Source organism: Artemia franciscana, chromosome 11, assembly GCF_032884065.1.
Source record: "Artemia franciscana chromosome 11, ASM3288406v1, whole genome shotgun sequence".
NCBI lineage: Eukaryota > Metazoa > Arthropoda > Branchiopoda > Anostraca > Artemiidae > Artemia > Artemia franciscana.
In genome coordinates, this window is record NC_088873.1 from 36,365,344 (window position 1) to 36,388,258 (window position 22,915).

Below are 22,915 nucleotides of genomic sequence, written 5' to 3' on the forward strand. Positions count from 1 at the left end.
ATGCACTATATTTTTTTTATGCCTGAGAGAGTGAGTGAGGAAGAGGGAGATAATGATTGAGACAGAGCGACAGAGTGAAATCGATAGCGAACAAGAGAACGAGAGGGAGACAGATAGAAAGGGAGTTAGAGGGAGAGGGACAGAAAAAGAATCACAGGGGATAGGGGGACAGAGTTAGAATCATTTTACCGACTTGATTAACTTAGTTTCCGAACGGTTTCAAATATAACAAGAGCCCAGAGTGAATATGAAAATAAAATGTTTACCTTTTTCTTTAATGTTTTTCTGAAACGTCTTCTTCTAACATTCTTAAGCGGCGGTGTAATACCATGAGGCCAGATATACTTTTTGTCAACTTTATTTATGTCTTTCTTCTTTTTCGATGTGGTATCTTCTTCTAACACCTCTTCACCTTCTAAGCCAACAAGCATCTATTCAGAATATCCAAAAATGAAATGAAATATAAAAAATAAATAGAAACATAAATACTGTTGGCACGGAGTTCCTTATTCTAGAATAATTCAATGGTCAACGAAATGAACTTACGTTGTGAATAAAAAGAACATACGATAAGATAACTATTTCTTTCAAATCCCCACATGTCTATCAAGAAAAATTGCCATACTTAATAGTCGACATTGAAGCTTCAAGAAAAATTGCCATACTTAATAGTCGACATTGAAGCTTCATAAGCTCATAATTTTCCTTCACGTCAACGACCTAGGCCAAAGAAATTAATGTATATTTGTTTCCCGTTTTAGGCTAATTCTTCAAAGAAAAATTACCCCCCCCCCCTGGACAACACCTCTTTGGATAATTCCCCTCACATGTAAAAATGATCAGTCAAAGGGATTAGCCGGACACCTTTGATTCCATTACGTAACAATGCTCCTTTCCAGCTTGTTTTCGAGGAGTCTAAATATTCAAGCTCGTTTTCGAGGAATCTATACATTCAATTTTGTTTTCCAGGAGTATGTCAATTTTTTTTGGTAGATATGTGGAGATTTGAAAGTAATAGTCATTTTACCGTGCAAAGGTCTTAAAAAAAAACTAGCCAAATAGGAAGTTATTTAATTCAGGACAAGAAAATATTCTACACCAGCCACTTTTAAGATCTAAAACATGTTATTTCCTGCACTCGCTAACAAACTAGGTTGATTTTGGATTTTGTGAAAGCAATGGATACTGATGGCAGTGAAATTACTTTCCTGAAAATAAATTTACAGGTGTCAGAGAATCTAAAGTAAAAGAAAGAATATTTATCAGCCCTCAAATAAGAGAACTAATGAAAGATACACAATTTAAAACCAATTAAATATGCAAGAGGTGGATACATAGTTGTCCTAAAAAAAACCTTTCATCAGCTTTTCCTTAGTTCTCAGGTGTGAGAACTACAGAGAAGTTGTCAGTGAGATGGTTACGAACTACAAGATGCTGGGATGTAATATGCCTCTAAAAATACACTCTCTGCTCTCCCATCTTATCCCTTCCCTGAAAACTAAGGGGCTGTGAGAGACGAACACGGGGGCGTTTCCGTCAAGACAATATGGAAACGACAAAAGACGTCGACAGGGTAGATAGTTACCATAACAGTAATAAACAGGATTTTTTTTTCTTTCTTTTTAAGTGGTGGGCGATGGAAAATTTTTAACTTCGCGCTTGGGATCAGCAGATGGCAGCATCTAAGAAAGAACTAAAAGTATTCTTTTAACAAAGCCGTTGTCGACCATAATTGGAGCTGAGTCTTTGTTGGAGCCTGAGGACGGCAATGACGTTCACAAATTATCGCCTGGAAAGTGCAAAAGCAATGAACGACCCTGAAACAGATCAGAGAAATTCCTACCAAGAATTTTATCAAGAAGCAAATGTCAGCTACATGAGAGCATTGTTGAAAATAAGTGACGAATAAAGTAAGTGACGAAAATAAAAGAGCATTGTTGAAAATAAGTTGAAAAGAATTAGACGGTTTAACCGTCTAATTCTTGCAAGATTAACGCTATTGCTCTGCCATATATATTGCATACCACACCCTTTTGGAGCATTTTTACTCGCATGGACATTAAACGAATCAGGTCGTGGTATTACCATTTTTCAAAATATCTCCTTCGCCTCGCTTCGTGGACCCAAAACTCCTTTATTTCTAATCTTTATAATATAGTTGATTCCTATGCTGCCATTATCACTAGGATTGTGAATTTTTCAAACCTGTGGGAAAGGCTGTATTCAGGGCAGGGGTTAGGGGGTTGGACCTCCCCCCAAAAAAATGTTTCTTCGATTCGTAAAAATGTAATAAAATTACAGAAAAACACATTTTTGATGTTTTCAAAGCCATGTTCATGTATAAACCAAACTATCCTTGTTGTTTTTTGTTCTGTTTTTGCATATTTGTTTGTATTATACCCCATCTATATATTTTTTTTTAATGACAGTTCATAAATAAATCATTCATTGCACTACATTCTAATTTCAGCACTTCACAGATTGTATGCTATTAAATACATATTCACAAAAAAAAACAACATAAAACTAACACATATTCATTTTAGTATAAAAGACAGACACGGCACAAAACATTAGTAGAAAGAGACCGTCCTTCACAAAAGTGCTGATTTCTGCTATTTTGTGCTGCGACATAAACATTTTTGCACAAACAAAGTCAAACTGATACATATTGAACTGCATTCGAGTGTAAATCGTAAACAGATAAATACTCTGGTTCAATCAAACAACGTATTAATAGTCTACAGTTACTGCAGGACAGTGGTTATGAGAATTTCTTCTAGACAAAAAAGATTGAAGCTTGAAGCAGTCGAATCAAAATTGTTCTTTTTGCTGAATTAAATGTGAATAACAGCTAAAAATTTTAATTACAAATACTTCTCAGTATTATAGGTATATTGTTTCACCTGAGTGGAAAGGTGGTCTAAGAAATTATTTGCTAGATACACTTACCTGATAATTAAATAAATGTGAGAAAAAATAATTAATAATTTGTAATAATAGAAATAATAAGTAAATAAATAGTGAAGAAATAAATAGTAATAATAAGTAAATAATAAATAAGGAATAAATGATAATAATAAATAAGTGATTAAATGTTTTAAAATCCCAGAATTTGGATGGAGCAGCATTCTTTCTTGAAAAAAATCGGCAAACGAGTTTCACACTAAAACAGAGCCACCTACATACGAAAATTTACTATCTGGTTAGGACTGTACAATAATATCATTGGTATCGTAGTCCTTTTTGGTCTTCGTGGGGAGGGGTTTCAAAGTGCTGTCTAAAACCAAGTTCTGAAACCAAGACCTTGGACGAAAAAAAAATCATTTAACTCCTCTCAGATCTTCTCAGTTTTGACTGACATTCCTATGAATCTGATTATTGATGTTTACCTTCTTTTGTCGGAACTAAACTTTACACTCGCTTTCATGGATTTTTCTCGTTAGGAGAGGAAGGGGCAATCAGTTTCACAAGAGGGCGCTGTTTATCCTCACTCTATTTGTTCTGACCATGCCTACCACCATCAACATGAGCCTAGGGATTGAATACTCATTAATTTGTGAGTCTTTGACGGTATTGTATTAAGTTTCCTGACCACAGTTCAACAGTTTCAACTGTTGAACTGTGGTCTACATTTATATTTTATAACTAGATTTTATAACTTTATATTATAACTAGTTTTTTGCCTACATTTATATTTTCCAGTTTTTGTTTTTTGTTTTTTTTTAATTTGGCGGCCGCTACTGCCAAAAATTCAAAAATAACTGCCAAAAGACTTCATATGGAAATCTTTTCAACAAAAATTTGATTGCATTTGTTTCTTAATATTTTAAGATACTTATGGTGTGTAAATTCCTCTTTTTCACTTTCATGCATTTTGCCCTCTGTCATCCTACAATTTTATTAATGCTATTGGCAGGAATTAATTTCCAGTTGGAAGTCAAGTGGTGGTAAGGGCAAATCATGTAAAAAAAAAACAAATTTTTGAGAGCAAATCATGTGAAAACAAAAACAAATTTTTGAGAGCAAATCATGTGAAAACAGAAACATATTTTGAGGGCAAACCATGTGAAAACAAAAACAAGTTTTGAGAGCAGATCATGTGAAAACAAAAACAAAGTTTTGAGTGAAAACAAAAACATATTTTGAGGGCAAAACATGTGAAAGCAAAAATAAATTTTTGAGGACAAATCATGTGAAAACAAAACCAAAATTTTTGAGGAAGGGCTTGGGTCCATTATAGAAATGTTGTTTAATTGCTGAAAGAGTTTGATTTTTAACGGTCTTTGACTTAAATATACTAATAACCGAAACCAGGTAGGAAAGCGACTTTGTTAGGTATTTACTTCTTTTAAATATTGAATCGATGAAACGTGAATAAAAAAATGTCATATTCGAAATGAAAAATTTACTAAAATAATAAATAAAACAAAACGAAGATATAGAAAACGGAAGAAATATTTCAAATAAGAGAGTGGAAAATAACAATAAAAAACTTTTTTCACCAATAATCATAAAGCTGGAATATTTCGGCTTCACGTACAGGAGCCTTTATCAATGAAAAAAAATTTAATTAAACTAAAAAAAAAAAAAAAAAAAAAAAAAAAAAAAAAAAAAAGAACAAAAAAGATAAAAACTAGGATCTTAATAATATTCGGGCTAAAATTATTATTAGTGGTCTAAAGATCTTGATTTTGTTATTTGCCGTTGCCTTATTATACCTGTTTTTCTATACTTTGCCAGTATGGCCAAAGAAATTACGAAATAAAATAAACACATAAAGCAGTATTCAGTCTCGACTAAAAACTCAAGTACAACTGGGGTACAGTTGTACTGGGTACAGGTGTTCTATTCGAAGTACAACTGGGGAAAACATTTATAGTTCCTTTCCCAAAGTAAAACAAACTAAAAAAACATTTTGTAATGAAGTATTGATGACAATAGTAGTTGTTATTACAAAAGCACCTTGACCTATTAGGAATTCCCATTTTTATATATCATCACATTCTAAACAATCAATCTAGTTTCATGAAGCAAATTTTAATCAATCTTAACTTCAAAAAAAAAAAAAAAAAAAAAAAAAAAAAAAAAAAAAAAAAAAAAAAAAAAAAAAAAAAAAAAAAAAAAAAAAAAAAACATACCAGAAGTAATTTCCTAAACCACACTGCTATTCCATTTACGAAAAATTGAGAGAGAAAGATGGGTTTAATTTATATAAAGCATTGGAAAAAAAAACTTTTACTGCTTTTAATAAAAAAAAAAATGTTCTCTGTCTTAATTTTTCGTACACTATCAAAATATATCAAAATGATAAAAAGCAATAATAACAACAAAATATATTTCCTTGAGAAAATTTTTCAGTTGACGCATAATTCCTAAAATCTGATACACAAACACATACTGGAAACTGTTAAATGGACACAGGGGCTATTTACCACCATAGGCCATTGACAAAATTAGAGTGAAGACCACAAGAGAAATAAGTGTCCAATACTTCCAAGTTAAATTTATGCTTTATTAAATTGGTTGATTTTTGCGGCATATTTTCGCAAGCCAATCCATTATTCCTTAAGCGTATGTCAGATAGGAAATTACATAACCCTGCCCATTGTTCTGTTTAACAATTGTTGCCATGCCATATTTTAAGCCTTCAAAAATAACACAAGATTTAATTGCTTATAGAATTATAATCCAGTAGAAAAAACGAAAAGCTTTTAGTCAAATATTTTTTTTATGCTTAATTCCTGTTTTTATACTTATATACTTTTATGTTGTTATACTGTTTATACCCCTTAAGCGTTGTTAGAAAGGATATCAAATAACCCTACCCTTTTTTATGACCGTTGTTCTGTTTAATTATTGTCGCAATGCCATATTTTAAACGTTTAAAAATAACGTAAGATTTAATTGCTTATGGAATTGTTATCCAGTAGAAAAAATGAAAAGCTTTTTAGTCAAATATTCTTTTTTATGCTTGGATCCCTGTTTTTATACTTATATGCTTATATGTTGTTATACTTTTTATATCCCTTAAGCGTTTCTTAGAAAGGAAATAAAAGAACCTTACCCTTTTTTATGACCGTTGTTCTGTTTAATTATTGTCGCAATGCCATTTTTTTAAGCTTTTAAAAGTATCACAAGATTTAATATGCTTATGAGATTGTTATCCAATAGAAAAAACGAAAAGCTTTTTAGTCAAATATTCTTTTTTTATGCCTGTATCCCTGTTTTATACTTTTTGTTTGTTAGAAAGGAAATCAAATAACCCTACCCTTTTTATGACCGTTGTTCTGTTTAATTATTGTCGCAATGCCATATTTTAAACGTTTAAAAATAACATAAGATTTAATTGCTTATGAAATTGTTATCCAGTAGAAAAACGAAAAGCTTTTTAGTCAAATATTCTTTTTTATGCTTGTATCCCTGTTTTTATACTTATATGTTGTTATACTTTTTATATCCCTTAAGCGTTTGTTAGAAAGGAAGTCAAACAACCCTACCCTTTTTATACCCTTTGTTTTGTTTAATCACTGTTACCATTCCATATTTTAAACGTTTAAAAATAACACAAAGTTTAATTGCTTATGTAATTATAATCCAGTAGATAAAACGAAAAACTTTTTAGTCAAATATTTTATTTTATGCTTGTATCCCTGTTTTTATACTTATATGCTTATAAGTTGTTATACTCTCTATACCCCTTCAGCATTTCTTAGAAAGGAAATCAAATAACCCTACCCTTTTTTATGACCGTTGTTCTGTTTAATTATTGTCGCAATGCCACTTTTTAAGCCTTTAAAAGTATCACAAGATTTAATTGCTTAAAAAATTGTTATCCAGTAGAAAAACGAAAAGCTTTTTAGAAAATATTTTTAATTAATTAATTAATGTTACTATGCCATATTTTAAGCGTTTAAAATAACACAAGATTTAATTGCTTATGAAATTATGATCCAGTAGAAAAACGAAAAGCTTTTTAGTCAAATATTCTTTTTTATGCTTGTATCTCTGTTTTTATACTTATATGCTTATATGTTGCTATACTTCTTATACCCCTTAAGCGTTTGTTAAAAAGGAAATCAAATAACCCTACCCTTTTTTTTATACCCGTTGTTTTGTGTAATTATTGTTACTATGCCATATTTTAAGCGTTTAAAAATAACACAAGATTTGCTTATGAAATTATAATCCAGTAGAAAAAACGAAAAGCTTTTTAGTCAAATATTCTTTTTTGTGCTTCTATCCCTGTTTTTATACTTTTTATACCCCTTAAGTGTTTGTTAGAAAGGAAATCAAATAACCTTACCCTTTTATATACCCGTCGCTCTGTTTAATTATTGTTCCAATGCCATATTTTAAGCGTTTAAAAATAACACAAGATTTAATTGCTTATGAAGTCAAATATTCCTTTTATGCTTGTATCCCTGTTTTTATGCTTATAGGTTGTTGTACTTTTTATACCCCTTAAGCGTTTGTTAAAAAGGAAATCAAATAACCATACCCATTATTATACCCGTTGTTTTGTTTAATTATTGTTACTATGCCATATTTTAAGCGTTTAAAAATAACACAAGATTTAATTGCTTATTAAATTATAATCCAGTAGAAAAAACAAAAAGCTTTTTAGTCAAATATTCTTTTTTATGCTTGTATCCCTGTTTTTATACTTGTATGCTTATAAGTTGTTATGCTTTTTATACCCCATAAGCGTTTGTTAAAAAGGAAATCAAATGACCCTACCCTTTTTTATACCCGTTGTTTTGTTTAATTATTGTTAAAATGCCATATTTTAAGCGTTTAAAAATAACACAAGATTTAATTGCTTATGAAATTACAATCCAGTAGAATAAAACGAAAAGCTTTTTTGTCAATTTTTTTTTATGCTTGTATCCCTGTTTTTATACTTATATGCTTATATACTGTTGTACTTTTTATACCCCTTAAGCGTTTCTTTGAAAGGAAATCAACCAACCCTACTCTTTTTTATACCCGTTGTTTTGTTTAATTATTGTTATTAAGCCATATTTTAAGCGTCTAAAAATAACACAAGATTTATTTGCTTATGAAATTATAATCCAGTAGAAAAAACGAAAAGCTTTTTAGTCAAATATTCTTTTTTGTGCTTCTATCCCTGTTTTTATACTTTTTATACCCCTTAAGTGTTTGTTAGAAAGGAAATCAAATAACCTTACCCTTTTATATACCCGTCGCTCTGTTTAATTATTGTTCCAATGCCATATTTTAAGCGTTTAAAAATAACACAAGATTTAATTGCTTATGAAGTCAAATATTCCTTTTATGCTTGTATCCCTGTTTTTATGCTTATATGCTTATAGTTTGTTGTACTTTTTATACCCCTTAAGCGTTTGTTAAAAAGGAAATCAAATAACCATACCCATTATTATACCCGTTGTTTTGTTTAATTATTGTTACTATGCCATATTTTAAGCGTTTAAAAATAACACAAGATTTAATTGCTTATTAAATTATAATCCAGTAGAAAAAACAAAAAGCTTTTTAGTCAAATATTCTTTTTTATGCTTGTATCCCTGTTTTTATACTTGTATGCTTATAAGTTGTTATGCTTTTTATACCCCATAAGCGTTTGTTAAAAAGGAAATCAAATGACCCTACCCTTTTTTATACCTGTTGTTTTGTTTAATTATTGTTAAAATGCCATATTTTAAGCGTTTAAAAATAACACAAGATTTAATTGCTTATGAAATTACAATCCAGTAGAATAAAACGAAAAGCTTTTTTGTCAATTTTCTTTTATGCTTGTGTCCCTGTTTTTATACTTATATGCTGTTGTACTTTTTATACCCCTTAAGCGTTTGTTAAAAAGGAAATCAAATAACCATACCCATTATTATACCCGTTGTTTTGTTTAATTATTGTTACTATGCCATATTTTAAGCGTTTAAAAATAACACAAGATTTAATTGCTTATTAAATTATAATCCAGTAGAAAAAACAAAAAGCTTTTTAGTCAAATATTCTTTTTTATGCTTGTATCCCTGTTTTTATACTTGTATGCTTATAAGTTGTTATGCTTTTTATACCCCATAAGCGTTTGTTAAAAAGGAAATCAAATGACCCTACCCTTTTTTATACCTGTTGTTTTGTTTAATTATTGTTAAAATGCCATATTTTAAGCGTTTAAAAATAACACAAGATTTAATTGCTTATGAAATTACAATCCAGTAGAATAAAACGAAAAGCTTTTTTGTCAATTTTCTTTTATGCTTGTGTCCCTGTTTTTATACTTATATGCTGTTGTACTTTTTATACCCCTTAAGCGTTTCTTTGAAAGGAAATCAAACAACCCTACTCTTTTTTATACCCGTTGTTTTGTTTAATTATTGTTATTAAGCCATATTTTAAGCGTCTAAAAATAACACAAGATTTAATTGCTTATGAAATTATAATCCAGTAGAACAAAACGAAAAGCTTTTTAGTGAAATATTTTTTATGCTTGTATCTCTGTTTTTATACTTATATGTTGTTATACTTTTTATATCCCTTAAGCGTTTGTTAGAAAGGAAATCAAATAACCTTACTCTTTTTTATACCCGTTGTTTTGTTTAATCATTGTTACCATTCCATATTTTAAGCGTTTAAAAATAACACAATATTTAATTGCTTATGAAATTATAATCAAGTAGAAAAAACGAAAAGCTTTTTAGTCAAATATTGTTTTTTATGCTTGTACTCCTGTTTTTATACTTATATGCTTATATGTTGTTATACTTTTTATACCCCTTAAGTGTTTGTTAAAAAGGAAATCAAATAACCCTATCCTTTCTTATACCCGTGGTTTTGTTTAATTATTGTTACTATGCCGTATTTTAAGCGCTTAAAAGTAACACAAGATATAATTGCTTATGTATTTGTAATCCAGTAGAAAAAACGAAAAGCTTTGTAGTCAAATATTCTTTTTTATGCTTGTATCCCCATTTTTATACTTATATGCTTATATGTTATTATGCTTTTTATGCCCCTTAAGCGTTTGTTAAAAAAGAAATCAAATAACCCTACCCTATTTTATATTCGTTGTTTCGTTTAATTATTTTTACTATGCCATATTTTAAGCGTTTAAAAATAACACAATATTTAATTGCTTATGAAATTATAATCCAGTAGAAAAAACGAAAAGTTTTTTAGTCAAATATTCTTTTTTGTCATACTGTTACCCCAAAGTGGTTACGAAATCCTAATCCCGTAGAAAGAGCGAAAAGTTTTTTAGTCAAATTAAGTTTTTTATGCTTATATCTCTGCTTTTTACTTACATCTCAGTTTTTACTTCACCATTTGTTAATCTTCCATGAATTTGCCCACTATCTGTCACCTTACCAGCATCACCTTTCCCTCAGCATCTGTTATTAAACTATTTACGTTTTTCCTATACTTATATCTCTGGCACTGCTGAGAAAAGACAACTTATTTTCTTGTGTAATAGTTCCCTCATTTGTAACATGTATTGCCCATGTTCCTTTATTTGTGTATTTTTGTTCTTCTACTACACCACAGGACACGAGCACTGATGAAGCTCAAAGTATTCATTTGAAATTGGGGTATAAGGAGCGTGGGAGGTGGGCTAGTTGCTCTTCATTCTTTTTGGTCACTTAAAAGGGCACTAGAACTTTTGATCTCCTCTTGGTTGAGCCATTCCCGATGTTCTAGGACCACTGGGTTGATATGATCACCACTGGGTCATTCCATGTCAAGTCAACCAGGTCATGCAACCCACCTCTTTAGATCTTGATGAAACTTGGCACAATTGTTGCATTTGCTATCCTATCGATAAATACCAAATTTTATTTCTCTATCTATTATAGTTTTTTTCTACAAATTTTCTAATTTTCTTAATTTAATGTGATTTTAAGCCTCGGATTTCGTGTCTTGCAATGTAACTTGTAGCTTAAAAAATTAATATCTTGAAAACTATTTGAGATATCACCACGAAACTTTGCATAATATTTAACTAATATATTTAAAATAAAGAAAAAATACATTCACTAAAATATCTCAAGTCCAAAAAATAATAAAAATATTATAATCAGAAATTTTTTTTTATTTGTAAACTGTTATCAGGATTTACTAAAATTGCAATATCTCAGGTCTCAGACCTGGTAGTGTTCATATTTTTTTTACATACTCCTAGATACCTAGGCTAACAGATAAACAAAAAAGATATATGGCTTTTTCACATGTTTAGTTAATATTCCAAGAAGTAGAATATTATTAAGAAATTATAAATTTGCGGTTTACTTACATTTAATAAATGTGAAATAAAATAAAAACTGAAGTCTATTAATCAATATCTTTTACAGCAATTATTAGTTCTGCTTCCACTTCATCCAGCACTCTTCTGTTTTTCTCATACACTCTTTTTTGAAGTAGTACACTCTGCCAGTGCTACTTGATTGTGGCGCATCAACTGTACTGATAATGTGCTCCAAAGGTATTATGCACAAGTCTCCTCTTTGAGGCCAGTAAAAGCTGGCAGCAGGTCCTGGAGGGCGAAGAAAAAGAATTTCAGCATCTTCTTCTTCATGAAACACAGTTTTAACGAGTCCAAAGTACCACTTTCCATCATAGTTTGCAGCCACATAATCGTTTAAAGATGGTTGAATACAGACCCAATCCGTAGCAGAATCAAAAGAGAACATTAGATTAGGATTATGACTACCAGTAGTCCTCCTTATTTCAATTTCCTTTGTATTTAATGGTCTGAAATAATAGAAACTTCTAGTACTGGGAATAGTCTTGGTGGTTAAAAATCGTGATGCTAACTCCAATCTGAAAGCTTTAGCAATTTTTTTGTCAATAAAGTGAAAGTTTATTTTTTCAATGTTGACTTTACAGAAGTCATAAACTGCAGTTGCTGTCTTGATTTGATTTTCATCTGAAAGTTGAAGGCTGGCTTTTCTCAAAATTCTCTTTACAGTTCCTCCCAAGCCATCACATATTGATTTCCAGTGGCTTGTTGCAAGGAATGAATGTTTGGCTTTCCTTCCAAAGTCTTCATGATGGTTTGTTAGGTTTTTGAAACTATTTCTATTTTTGTATTGACCAGCACAGCCGTCAGTGAAATAATGAACTTGGTTTAATTCGGGATGATTTTCTTTCAGCCATTTCAAAATTTCTTTTTGTACGTAGTTCACAAAACAAGTGTCATGTTGTAAATTATCACTTACGAAACAATGTTTGGAAATTAAGATTTTATCATCCTTTTTCAAGTAGAGTCCAACTGGATGAATTGTGCATCCACCTCTGTTCCAGTGATAACTTTGAATTTCATTTTGAATGGTGTAAGAATAATTTTCAATGAAATCCATTACTACAATTGCTGTATTCAAAGGCGGATCTTCTTTCAGTTTTTTGAAAGTTTTGGACTGTGATTTTGTAATATATGAATGTGGGATTAGGTTTTCTACAGATTTGCTCAGTAAAGAAATAAAGCCTTCAATGCTGATTGATTGCTTAACCATTTCTGTCCTGTCAGTATTAACCCATTGGCTTATAATTATTTATTCTTCTAAATCATAATCTTCGCTCAATTTTGCAGTTAAGTATTCAATCAGGGCATCATCAGACGGACAGTTGTCACAATGGCGTAGCATACACTCACTGTTTTCAACATTACAAACCAACATCTTGATCAAATCTTTGTAACTTTCTTCAATTTTTTACAGCATCTAGTAACAATTTCACATTCTGGTGTATGCTGCATACACATACTGTATGGGTACCTGCTGACCCAGCAAGGACACACCACTTTGGTCTTATACTACACAATTTCGAGAATCCTATTTTCAAGTCGGGGCATTCCCATTTAAAACAAGAGTAAAGCTCTCTCAAATTACTGAGAATAAGTCTGTTTTGCCTATAAGTATTTTTTTTTAATGCTCACTTTATCTTTTGCTCCAGGTAAAACTCTTGAATTCTCATCACTTTGGTAAAAGTCTGTGACAAGTTTAATTGTGTTTTCAGAGAGTGTGTTACCTTTTTTAGGGTCAGGGATAGCTAGGATACCTTTCTCTCGTTTAAGTTTTCTTGCTTGTTTTACCATATATTCGGTCACCTGAAATTCTGTAGCTACTTTTTTCTGGCTCCAAGATTCTGGCACCAAAGTGAGAATCAGGACTTTTTGGGATCTCCCAACAGACATAAGTTTTTCTTTTAAAAGGCCCACGAGCCTATCAAAATCTTCTGCTTTTTCGATAAAATTTATTTCGTCTTCTGATATTTCAATGTCATAATCTAGAGGTTTGGAGATTTTTTTTCTTTACTTCTTTTGTTACTTTTTCAACTTTTCTTTTGTAATACAATCCCTTACTATGTGATGGCAAATTATGAAGTTTAATTGGAGTTAAACCCAAATCATCTAAGGCTGCATTTGTTTGTGAAAGGGAGACATTTCTAGATTGAAACGAATTCAATTCAATGATTAGTTCGTTATCAGATTCATTTTCAGTGATTTTAGTTTTTTCTTCACAGAAGTTTCGACATGAAGGGCATATCTTTTGTCCAGGTTTAATAAAAATATTTTTTTTCACATAATTGTTTTGAAAAACTTAAAGATACATTTCTTAGTGACTTTTTTATTGGCTTTTTGTGTTTTTTTAATGGATCTATGCATACTGTTTGATATTTTTCAAACACACTCAGAAAGTAGTAGCTGTAATGGGAACAAACATTTTTAAATTTAATTAAATCGATTCCAGATCTAAGTTGAATTAATTCTTTTTCTTCCTCGGTTAATTCTGATACAGATCGTAATTTTTTGGAAGGTGTAAGGTTTTTTGGAAGGGGAGTTAAGGGCTGACATGGTGGAAAGGAGTTCCAAAAATGGGATATATGCCGACAGGTCGGAAAAGAGTTCCATACCTGAGAAAATAGTAGATAATAAAAGAATCAAATAATTTTTGAAAAAGATCCAATAATAATCTAAAAAAGTCGTACATCTTTTTTATTTATCTGTTAGCCTATGTATCTAGGGAGTATTTAAAAAAAAATATGAACACTCTACCAGGTCTGAGACCTGAGATATTGCAATTTTAGTAAATCCTGACAACAGTTTACAAATAAAAAAAAAATTCTGATCATAATATTTTTATTTTTTTTGGAGTTGAGATAGGTTAGTGAATGTATTTTTTCTTTATTTTAAATATATTAATTAAATATTATACAAAGTTTCATGGTGATATCTCAAATAGTTTTCAAGATATTAATTTTTAAGCTACAAGTTACATTGCAAGATGCAAAATCCAAGGCCTAAAATCACGTTAAATTAAGAAAATTAAAGAATTTGTAGAAAAAAAACTATAAAAATAAAAAATAAATAAAATTTGGTATTTATCAATAGGGTAGCAAATGCAATAATTGTGCCAAGTTTCATCAAAATCTAAAGAGGTGGGTTTCAAATTAATTATTTACTGGGTGATTTGACATGGAATGACCCCACTGGGAAATGACAAACAGACGAAAAAAAGCTGGCAAAATTTTAAAATTCCAAATTTTTGCATATGGGAGTCTGAAACCTCAGCAGTAGGGTTCTCTGATACACTGAATTGGATGCTAAGATTTTATTAAGATATCTTGTCTTAGGAACGTTTCTCCCCTTTTTCAAAAATCATGATAACTTTCTAAGGCTTGTAGCTTTGAGCATTAAGGCTCAAAGTATTCATTAAGGCCTAGGAATGTCTTTTCTTCTTCATAAAAAAGCATATTGAATCCTAAATGGGCTCTTTTGATCATATAATAAATTGTTTTCAAATAGCACGTATGCTTTACTCAACCGGAGAATATGAACTTTTGGGGTAACTCTAACTACCGGCACAGATTTAGTCTACTAACCTGACAAATATCTGCCGTTTTATAGAAACTCTTTCTGTCGATTGTCTTCCATGATTCAATAACACAGGGCAAATCAACTAGCTGAAATATCAAAGAAAAATTAATTAAAAGCAATAAAGCAAAATAGGTTTAAGGGAAGTGGCGTCTAGCTAAGCGATAATACCTGCACATGGGGGCAGATCCCTACCTCAAGATCGGTACAAAGGACCCCATTTGTAAAAATAATTAGACAAGAGAAGGCCCAAAATTTTGAGAAAACATCTTTCTTGGGAATTATCACAGAAAAAAATGTCCCCCATATTTGGAAAATTGTCATTCTTGTATCTTCATCACCCCCACCCCCCACAGTGAATTGTTTTAAGAATTCACATACATGGCCTGAAGATGCAATTTTAGTACTTTTGCCCCCCAAAGATTCCAACATGTCCAGATCAATATCAACTATAATCTAAAATGCTTTTGGGTAACACCAATCAAAGCTATTGAAATATATAAATACTTAATACCTAAAAGTGAAATAAAAGAAGTGAAATACTAGAAATTGGAGAAGTGAAATACTAGAAGTGAAATACTTAAATTTGATGATCCTTAGCCATTTCATTTTCTTCCATTTGCTCTTACTAGTGATTGGAAATTAACTATTATTCAAAGAAGATAAACAGCAGTGACGAGACGACTATGAAATAGAAAAAAAGAACAGAAATAGAAAAAGAAAAAATAAAAGAAGAAAAAGAAACGAATAGAAAAAAAGCGCTCTTGCTACAGTTGCAAGGATCAAGAGAATCAACAAAAAGCTCAAACCCATTTCATCATAAAGTGTCATTTTTGAAACAAAGGAATGTTATATCTTGAGTGGGAATCTTTTATTCAAATACTAGGGCTTTTGACAAGTCTCTGATAATAAAAAAAAACATGCACAATGTTTGCACAATATTAGAGTGCCATGACAAGTGAAATTGGAAACAAAATAATACAAATATATATGAGTATATGAAATATATGAAAAACATATATGAAAGACCAAACAGAATAAATATGTTAAATATAAAATTGGCTTAAGAGAGCATATCTCTCCTTGGAAGGCCCAATTATCTTTGGAAGCGAACAAATTGCTAATGTTTTTGTTTTGAGAGAGAGCAAAAGGGAAAATAAAGATAAAGTAATATGGTGAGGAAGATAGAGAGGAAGAGAGAGAGAGAGAGAGGGGGGAGGGAGAGGGGAGAGAGAGGGAGAGGGAGAGAGAAAGAGAGAGAGAGAGAGAGAGAGAGAGAGAGAGAGGGGAGAGAAAGAGAGAGAGAGAGGAGAGAAACATCATACAGGTTAAGACGCAACTAACCTTTGCATTCATGACATAGTTGTTAAAGCATACAAAGCCTTTTCTCATATCTGGTTCCATTTTAATGCTCAGCTTATCTTTCTGTTGTGGGCCAACGTTTGTGATCATATTGCGCACTTGCTCAGCAATACTCTTAAATAAAAAGAAAAAAACAATCACGAAAAAAATGACAGTAAAAGCTCACGTAGATACATAACAACAAAACTTTTGTCAAGCTTTCTCCCAAACTCAACGGTCCCTGAAAGTTCCACATTAACACCTTAAGCCTTAGTAATATATGTGCTAATAGCAGTAGTAGTACTACTACTACTAGTGGTAGTATACACAGTGTTTTCTTATTAGCTTAACATACCCATCAGCATGATCTAAAAGTTGAAACCTAATACTCTAAGCTGTTCTTTATTATATACTGCTGATACAGTCATTTGACAGCCTGTATAAGTATAGCATGTTTCAGTTTAATTTAACATGCATGCCAACATTATCTGAAATGTATCCTTAATTAACCTTGCCCTGAATCCAGCTTTCTAGGGGTAATGAAAGAAAGGTTGAGATGGTTAGGCTATATTCTGCAGATGAAGGATGACATCTAGCTGCTTGTTATTCCTAATCAGGAGACTTTCATCTTAATACACTGCGCCTTTTTTTTTACAGCAATTGTAGTAGCAGCATTAGTATTAGCCCCTATAAACAAGGGCCCTTTGGTTAGTTCAAAATCTGACAGTTCAAACTTAATGATGTAAGCCATGGTACAAGGTTTTATTATTGATACCATATTTACATAACATATTAAATTCCTGACAGAGTCGGGAACAAATAACAGCTAACACGTAATTTTAATTAGTCATGCATCTACTAATATTCCGCTTATACATATATATTTAAAACAAAATATTTTAATTTTCTATTTCAAACTACCCTTAAGCTCACACACATCCATATAACAATATACACAGTCATATATGTACACATACTTATTAACTAATTACATCTTCATTAGGCATTTCTTAATTTATTTGTTTGTGTTGATATGGGAATAGACAAATTACAATTTTTACCAAACTTATTCCATAACTTAACTAAACTATTTCTAAGTGAATAATGTGATCTCTTTAATTTAATTAGCAGCTGATAGACCATCCACTGCCTCCTGGACTGTCAACATGAATCCACCTCATCCAATACCTGTAACACCTTGGATTCATAAAAATATGCACCCAATATCTTCTTAAAATGCTGAACAGCCAAGAGAACTGACTGAAACATTACAAATGGTTAACTGGGAGGATACTCAATATAACATACATACTCTGAGTACTTGATTTGTTTAGTTACAAGACAGGAGATAGAGCATATTCTTTCAGTACCCATAATCATTTATTCTGTTGTCTTTAGAGTGGCAGTAAGTTGCTCCTAAATGTATTTGAATAAGTAAGTGTCATTAATTAAGGTTAGAATGTACTAAGCTAAAATAGACAGACCTCAATGGATTATAAGGTAAAATAAACTTCAGGTGACAAATCATTTCAACATTTCTGCTTAATTTCAACTGAAGATGGCTAATATGGTGCTTGAATGACATGTTTTTATCAATGATAATTCCTAAGTAATGTACAAAGCTAGAACACTCAATACACACATTGTTTGAAGCCACAACTGACTGGAGTCCAGGACAAGAAGTTGAAGTCCAAGAGTAAATAATAAATTTTATCTTCTTAGAATTTGCCATCAGACAACTAGACTTAAACCACAACAGAATTCTATCAATTGACTGACATATATTTAGCCGAAGTACCAGATCCTTGGGTCTAGAGACACTACACCCTTTATAATCAACAAACAGCACTGCAAGTCCTAGATCCTTTGACAACTCATTCAAGTCATTCATATAAATCAGTGGTTCTCAACCGGGGTCCACATGGACCCTAGGGGTCTATGTAATATTTCTGGGGGTCCACAGGCAAAACACAACAAATTGGGGGTCCACAATGATATTTTGGGGGTCCATGAAGAAAACCAACCCAGAACACTCTTTATTTTAAAAAATTCAATTTCTACTGTAATTTACTGTTCACTTTATATTGTGTTCACCGTGTGATACACCCTTAACACTTAGTTGCAAAGAAAATGAGTGCATGTCTGCATGATGCCCTTACTGTTGTAATAAAAGTAGTTAGCCATAGAAAACCAAATTCTCTCTAGGACCACCTTTTTTGTGAATCCTGTAAGCAAAATGGAGAAAAGTTTGGGTGGCTTGTATTACATACAGAGGTGAGATGGCTATCAAAGGGGAATTGTCTTAAGCGTTTCATTGTGCTTTGGGATTCCATTGTTTCCTTTCTTGCTGACACACAACTTGGAGCGAAACTGCTTGCAAATAAATGTGATGTGTTTTACTTATCAGATATATTTGAAAAATTTAATTCACTTAATAAACTAGTAAAAGTGCTATTGCTACTTTTCTAAGGAAACTACAGCTGTATAGGAATAATATCAGGCATTGTGCATTTCAACAGTTTCCTTGTTTGGCCTGTGTTAACAGTGATTTGCAAGATGAAGATCTTGCATTATATGGTGAATATTTGGAAAATATACATGAAGATATGCAAACTTGGGTTGGTGACCTACTCAGGATGGATATACTGATTTGGGTTTCAATTCCTTTTGAAGTTAATGTTGCCGAAATAGACATATCTTTGCAAGAGCTCCTCAACGAAATACAAAGTGATGAAATAATGCATGCAAACTTCAAAGATCACCAAGTACAATATATGGAAAACAAATGATATTGCTACAAAGTACCCTTTGCTCTGGGATAAAGCGCAGCTCTACGTTATTGCTTTTCCTACATTTTATCTTGTTGAAGCGGGATTTAGTCGTGTTTCTCAAATGTTATCAAAAGATTGCAATAGACTTGACATTGTGAAAAGGGGTGATCTTTCACTATCATTAACATCAAATGAACCAAATATGAATAAACTCGCCAAGAAGAATCAATCACAGGGATCTCACTGAATAAACATGCAGTTTCCTTTTTTTTTAATCACACACTTAATTTCAACTCCTTTTTTATCCAGTTTACATAATGTTGAGGTGAATTAAACTGCCTGAGGAGCTCTACTCTCCATGAGCTTGTGTTGCTTACCCATGGAAGAAACATTGTAATATTGTAGTTATTATCACAATAATAGTAATAATAATAATAATAATTATTATTATTATTAGTAGAATATTTTATTTGTATTAAATGTAGTTTTCATTTAAAAGTAAAGCTTAATTGTATACTATTTCTTTGATAATTAAAACCTTAAAATTTATATTAGTGAAGAATAGAAAATTGTTCTTATTTCCAATAGCTATGAAGGGGTCCACCAAGATAAAAAGAAGGGAACAGGGGTCCATGGTTAAAAAAAGGTTGAGAACCACCAATATAAATCAAGAAAAGCAAGGGGTTACAGGTCCTTGAGGAACCCCAATGTTGTTCAACTGCTGCACTGTTCTTTATGTGGAGTCACCATTGAGACTGAATTGTTTGTAAGTACAACACAATTAAAGAGCAGGCTGGTCCTCTTATCCCATAATGATGTAGTTTATGTTCCAAAATACAATGACAGATTGCATCAAATGCTTTTTTGATGTCAAAAACCACAGTTGCTGGAATATCTCCCTTATCTACAAAATCATGAATAGACAATGTAACAACTAAAACTGCAAGTTGGATAGAATGGTTTCTCCTGAAACCAAATTGTGACTTGAAAGAAATTTATCTTCCCTAGAAACAAAACCAAACAATTATATTAACAACATTCAATAACTTTAGAAAAAGCCAATAAAATGAAAATTGGACAATAGTTATTTGTATCATTTGAATCACCTCCCATATGCAATGCAGCTTAAAGCAACCAGGGAATTTTCTGTACTTAAAACGAAGATTAATAATGTGAGCTAAGCACTCTGCAGTTTCTGGCATAATTGTCTTCAGTAAATATGTACTAGATCCATCTGGCCCTTCTGACTTTCCATTTTTCAAAAGCCTGGGAATTACCAGTAATTCTGAAGCCAACAAAGAAGAAGAAATATTGATAGGTCATTTGATGGAGGTAAATACTTCTTGAAATCATTATCTACAGCTGACTACAATATAGATGTTGGTGCTGAAGTCATTTCACCAATAGTAGCAAAGTGGCAGTTAAGTAGTGCTAATTACTTATTTTTTCCCCTTCATGGTTGTTCAATCTATTGCTGTCATATCTTTGGGGATTTAATTTTGTTTTGTCTGATTCAGACAATAATTAATTAATTTTCATGTCTTTTTTGGCAGCCCTTCTACCAAAAATTTCTGAGAAATTACTGTTACATCCTTTTGGCAGTCTACAAGCTCATAGTTCATTATGATTTAGTTCAACATCACCAAAACACTCCTTGACAGATTCACTTTAACACCCTTATCTTCACTAATAGCAATAGTATTTGCAGCAGTATACACATAGCACCACTGGTATTTTCTACATGCCACTCAACCCACACTGAAAGCTTCAACTTAATGCCACAAACCATTCCTAGGCATTACTGATGTGTTTTCTTGACAACCTTGTGTCATGCAACACTAGCAACCTTGTGTTGTGTTGTCAACCTTGGGCTTGTTGCTATTTTGGAAAGTCATTGAGTTAAGTCATTTCTAGACTGAATCTAGAGCCAAGAATGTTCTCTGGGAAGGTGCCATCAAACTAATATCTTTACCTGCTCCTTAATTTTTGGGCTATATTGATGTAGCCCTAGAAATGTAGCCCATATTTCTAATGTTACATAGATGATAGAATGACATAGGTAATAAAACATATTCAACTCAAATTTTGGATTTACTGTTTTTTAAACATTATCAATGTCTTTTTCTTACCCTCAATGGCTCCCATGAGAGCCCTATCCTGACATACTATTGGGGTTGGTAGCAATTTAAGAAATAGATCTTTGACAACAATATGAATCAACCAAAAGGAAAAATGTCAATAATTAAATGTATTCCTTCTACTGATGAGTTAGCAGTTACAATGGAGTTCCAAAAAAGTGACAGATGAAATGATTATGAACAGCTCAATGTACAGACAAGCCCATAACCAGTATATAAAAAGTTATCTCTATGATTTGTTGCTTTCTCTATATAGGAAAAAATGCAGTATAATGTCTTTTGTATGACATTTAGTGTATCATCCCTTGCTTTTGATGTTCAAGTTTAACTTTTAGACCCAATTCTTCAAGAACAACTCCTTAAATGCAAGGGTCATCTCATTAGAATAAGAAGCTTTTTTAAAGTAATAAAAATATTTAGACCAACAAAGGACAGAGAAGAGAACAGTCCCCCTTATACATGGAATTATTTCTGTTCATTCCAAGTATTGATATTGCTCCTTACTTTCAGTTGAAGAAGCTTCTTTTTTTTAAATCTGCAAATAAAATGTTCAATTACAAACTTTATCAGCACAGATGTTGTTTAGCCTGTGAAGTGCTGTATCTGCACATTGTGTCAAGGAGGATGGGGAGGAATTAAAGTTTGGGCTGCATCTGTATATTATGGACAGGAGGTACCAAATTGCCTCTCTCCCCAAATTGTACAATTAATATTGAGCCATGGCAGCACTTGTAATAAACCAATAGCTAGTAATTTGTGTGATTAGAATGAAAGAGGGCCAAAGAAGACCTGTAACTATTTCAATGATCTCCCCAAATAGCCAATGTGGTAAAATTCTAATTGATTGACTTCTTGCTATCTCAGAAAGGGGTTAGGTTAGGAAAATGAAACTTTCAGGGATTGGTCTATAGGCTAAAGTATGTCCTGGGAAGGTATTTTGAAGTACCTACCTCTACTCCTTCTCCCTCTAGAGGGCCCTGACCTTTGATGACCTTCAAAAATATGTGTGTTATAAAAGTGAAACCTTGCAAAATAGATCTTCCACTTGAATAAAGTACAACAAAATTGTTTTCAGCTTCACAACTTTGCTAACCCCAATTTATAAAGTTTTAAAGATATGCAAATACATTTCCTAAATTTTGAAAAGAAAAAAAAAAACATTGATATGGCTCAGAATTCTACTCAAATAACAGGAATTGCATTTTCAGAACTAAAGGCAGAGAAAAAACAACTGGTAACTGAAAATTAAGGTAAAATGTTGTTTTGTCAAAATTTCAATAGGTATAGACCTGTCATGTAGGCAAATTTCAGGGCTCTCTAGAGGGAGAAGGAGTGGAGGTGGGTACTTTAAAACACCTTCCTGGGATATACTTTAGCCTGTAGACCTATTCCTGAAAGTTTCATTTTCCTAACCTAACCCCTTTCTGAGATAGCAAGAAGTCACTCAACTAGAATTTTACCACCAATGTTTTTGGACTCAGATACACATCTTACACTTTTTTTACACCCCTCCCCCCTGCCCTAATTTGCATGCCTGATTTTGAAATTCATTTGTGTAAGTTTTGTCACAGTAAAGAAAGCCTCTTTAAATAGCTTATGAGGGCCATTGAAAGTCTTGTCTAGGTCTAAATTGTTCAAAATCTGGGAGTAGTTAGGCCACAATCTTCAATATAAACCAAAAGAACCTGCAGAGAAGGAAACATGTTAAGAAAACAATACATACTTCATAATATGCAGAATAATCATAACTAACACACCTTGCATGCACCTCCACTATGCTTTACCCCCCCCCCCCCTGGCCCCCTAATATG

The 22,915-nt window shown here is 31.9% G+C and overlaps 1 protein-coding gene across 1 annotated transcript in view; it reads right to left on the reverse strand.

The window, feature by feature from the left end:
• LOC136033153 (transcription initiation factor TFIID subunit 7-like) overlaps positions 1-22,915 on the reverse strand; it is a 39,496-nt gene that overhangs the window by 16,182 nt on the left and 399 nt on the right. The window contains exons 2-4 of the mRNA XM_065713812.1: positions 16,199-16,330; positions 14,863-14,943; positions 267-431 (exon numbers count right to left, since the gene is read on the reverse strand). Of these exons, the coding sequence (XP_065569884.1) occupies positions 267-431; positions 14,863-14,943; positions 16,199-16,330 (378 nt within the window). The remainder of the gene's footprint in view (positions 1-266; positions 432-14,862; positions 14,944-16,198; positions 16,331-22,915) is intronic.